Source organism: Arachis hypogaea, chromosome 18 (genome assembly GCF_003086295.3).
Source record: "Arachis hypogaea cultivar Tifrunner chromosome 18, arahy.Tifrunner.gnm2.J5K5, whole genome shotgun sequence".
In the NCBI taxonomy this organism is placed as follows: Eukaryota; Viridiplantae; Streptophyta; class Magnoliopsida; order Fabales; family Fabaceae; genus Arachis; species Arachis hypogaea.
This window is the reverse complement of record NC_092053.1, coordinates 111,387,396-111,391,162: the sequence shown is the minus strand read 5'-3', so window position 1 is coordinate 111,391,162 and position 3,767 is coordinate 111,387,396. Positions and strand designations below refer to the sequence as shown.

The 3,767-nt window shown below is 30.1% G+C and overlaps 1 protein-coding gene across 1 annotated transcript; it reads right to left on the bottom strand.

The window, feature by feature from the left end:
- Positions 1–1,263: 1,263 nt before the first annotated feature.
- Positions 1,264–3,446, bottom strand: LOC112771230 (thioredoxin-like protein Clot). The gene is made up of 2 exons (XM_025815906.3): positions 2,933–3,446; positions 1,264–1,739 (listed from the first exon to the last, which is right to left on the bottom strand). Exons 1-2 carry the CDS (start codon positions 3,075–3,077, stop codon positions 1,486–1,488), a joined length of 399 nt encoding a protein of 132 aa, XP_025671691.1. The 5' UTR covers positions 3,078–3,446; the 3' UTR covers positions 1,264–1,485.
- Between the last annotated feature and the right edge of the window lie 321 nt (positions 3,447–3,767).

The following is a 3,767-nucleotide window of genomic DNA, read 5'->3' as shown; positions in this document are numbered from 1 at the left end:
AATCATTTTTAAATTAATTATAAATTTACTTATTTTTTTTATAATTATATGATATTTATTAATATTATTTTTTAATAAATACTTATAAGAGATAATAATATAATAGGTATAAACTAATTAATAAATTATTAAAATTTAAAAATAATAGTTATTTTAATATAAGAAAATAAAAAATAAAAAATACTTATGATAGAGAAAAATAATAAAATTTTATATAATTATTTAATTATATCGACAAATTGGTCACAAATTATTTTTTTTTTATAAAATAGCTGCTGATTTTATATTATTTTTGTTCTATATTATTTTAGAATGGCTTGATTATTCTTAAAATATTAGTGAAGAAGTGTATTTCAAATTTTAATTTTAAGTTTTTGATTAATTTATTAACGGAATGTCCTACATAACAGCATACAAGAACAAGGTTGATAATTTGAAGAACAAGTACAAACTCTAGAGGTACAAAATCAACCGTAAATGCATCAATACATTTATTTATCATTCTCTTTAGTTCTATAAAATATTTCATTTAAATTGTAAGAAAAAATAATAAATAAATATATTGATACATCTACTGTTGATTTTGTGCCTCCGGAGCTTGTATTTGTTCTTCAGATTATCAATCTTGTTCTTGTACTACTGTTATGTAGGATATTCAGTTAATTATTTAACAATGACCTCACAATGGGATTATATTGAACTTAAATGAAATTTTTTTGGATTCAAATAGGACACTTTAAACCTTAAGGACCAAAACAGGATTACGCCCAAACGTAAAGGGATCAATTTAGTATTTTACCTTCTTATTTTTTATTTATATAAAACCGAGTTAACCATTCAACTAGTGACTTGCTGGTTGAGCTTCGATTCTCACAATTATGCTTGTGAGTGTTTGAAAACGTTTTCTAAGAGTTACATGAAAATACAAAGACATTGAATTCAGTAACACTTTTGGTAGTTGAAAACTGAAAAGTGGGTACAATAAAAACAAAATGCTAAATATTGGTGGCTAACATTGTTTCAACTTCCAACTAATCCCCGATGGAAGAGGCAGCACAACTTCTAGCGGCAGTGCGAATGTTAAAACTTACTGCCAAAATCATTTATGTCTTCATCTTTATCTCTATCTCTGTCTTCAATATCGCACTCTTTTTGTACTTGCTTATCATGAAACAAATTCAGAACACTAACTATTGACTATGCTTATGTAGCAGTTTCAAATTCAGAAAGATTTTCCACGCAGAGCAGGAAGAGTCTCATGGATGATTAGCCAATATTTAGCATAGCATTGAAGCTCAAATTCAACAACATAACCATAAGCACTATATGAGAACCACTCACTACGAGTTTATCAAATTTGACTAAGATTTCCACCATTAGAACCATCTATTATTTTGTTCAGCAGCAAAGCAACTAGTCCAAGTTGATAAAGAGTGAACTTGATGGTGTTATTAAATCATATGGTATACCAACTAAATAAAGCAATCATTTGTCACTAAGAAGAGCTTCAATCTTGTTTTCAAGGTGGGCCTCATGGTCCTCCAAGCGACCTTTCACCACATCATTCTCCCAACGGATCAGCGTAGGCACGCCAGTAAGCTTGAACCTGGAATCCACCCTCCACGGATGCTGCGGGTTCCTCCATGTTGGCCTGTCCCCAACATAAGCTTTCAGAATCCCAATATTGTCGGGTGAGGCCTCCAGCCTCTTGTAGATCACAGGCTCAGCTCTCACACAATCTAGGAATACGGAATCAAATATTAAAAAGAATAATTCTAATGATACATACAACACTTCACTAGGTCACCAGTCATATATATTTATGAAGGTAGAAACTCACATGCAATTATTTTCATACGAAGCTATTAGTTGAAAACTGTTAGATAATTTGACATGTTTGACTAAATTATTATCTAACGACTCTCAACTATTAACTTCACATGAAAATAACTGCATGTGAGTGTTCACCATTCATGAATTCTGCTACTGCCTGAATTTGTTGGAACTTGGAAATCTACCTTGTCTAAGCAACATAATCTGATCTTGGCTTTATTTTGTTTAATCTTAAAAATTTAAATCGGTAAATGGAAAATCACTTATCACTACCATAAACAAAAAGTCTTTTCTTCCCCCAACAAGCAGAAAAATATCTTCTCCCAGTTTTGGGGGTTAAGAGATTCTGTCTTTTTCTACCATTTTTAGGATTGGATTTAACTATTTTGTGCCCTAAGAGCATGTTAAGGTTACTATTAGAAGAAATTTTCAAACCTTTTATTTTAATAAATTCATATCCAATGCCATAGAAATTCAACTTTGCATCTTTTTCTATAAAAACTTTAATTGATAACTTTAACTTGTGCCCTAAAGGCACATCTTACTAAAAACCCTTTACGACTTCCTGCTGTGCTGAGAATTCTCACCGATGGTGTCAAATGCTTTATAGTAACACATATTTTGTTTTGTTTTATCTTAAATTTTAAATTGGTAAATGACGAATAGTGATCATTACCATAAGCAAAAAGCATCTTTTCTTCCCCAGCAATCAGAAAAATATCTTCTCCCAGTTTTGGGGGTTTAGGGTTTAAAAGATTCTGTCTTCTTCTCTACCTATTAGGACTTCCCTCTACTGTGCTGAGAATTCTCACTAGTGTCAAATGCTCCATAGATGGAAAACGGTGCATTATGAATGCACGATTTATTTTTTATTTTTTATGTTTTACATTTGATCGGTGTGTACGAAATTCAAGATTTCCCTAATAAAAGAATGTACACAAAATACAAAACAATTACAATTCTTTGAAAGATTCCATCTGGGTTGAACACAAGTATGTTATATGAAATTCATAATCTGGTAACGAACTGGAAAGACCGCCGGATAAAAAAAAAAAAGAAGAAAAAAGAAAAGAAAAGAAGAGGAATAATAATAGCATACCAGGGCACCAGCTGAGAGAGGTGGCAGGGTCCTTATCAGCCAAGAACAGGATGAGATTGGCTTTGTTGTTGGAAGTTTCTGATCGGAACTTCTCAAAGACCCCATCAAAGCTCGAAACTGTGGCCTCCAACACCTTCAGCGGCATCTTTCAACTCTGCAAACACAGAATAACAAGAAGCAAACAATCACAGAGGAATTGAATATGATGCGTTTCTTGAATGCGTCACCTTTCCTTATATATGTGTCTTATCTAGTTATCTCGTATAAGATTCGGGCCAGGTTCAGCTGAATAGCTGCACAGAGGTTAAAAAATGACGAGTAGAGTTTAAAAGGATTGGAAAGTTTTCACATGTACACCGAATAACTGTATTTTAATAATTCTAACGGTTAATTTTGATTAATATATATTACATATATTTTTTATAATTAAAATAATTAAAATTATTACAATATTAATATGTTTAATATACTTGAAATTCTTCTAAAAGAATTTTAAAGGATTATTTAATTATCTACAATATAAAAACATACAAACTCTTTATATGAGTTCTAAAGGTTTATTTACAGAAATAATAGTGAAATTAGTTCTTAAAATTGAGATATTTTTTAAATTTGTTCTATTTTTTAATTAAATTAGTCAAGTAAAAATTAAAAATTAATTATATTTGTTCTTCAGTCAATTTATTAATAATTTCTATCAATAATTGATACTATGAAATATTAATTAATAACATATATAATGTAAGATCCGGTTAATTAACGGCTAATTAACTCATAAATGAAAATTTATTCTAGAAAGTCAAAAATGTGATTTGTATGGCTAAAGATGATAGAG

What these genes read in the sequence shown, in the direction of transcription:
- LOC112771230 (XM_025815906.3), bottom strand. Translation starts at nt 3,077, where the DNA reads ATGCCGCTGAAGGTGTTGGAGGCCACAGTTTCGAGCTTTGATGGGGTC. An exon ending in CTCTCTCAGCTGGTGCCCTG is followed by an intron (nt 1,740 to 2,932) that starts GTATGCTATTAT and finishes CCGTATTCCTAG; the next exon opens with ATTGTGTGAGAGCTGAGCCT.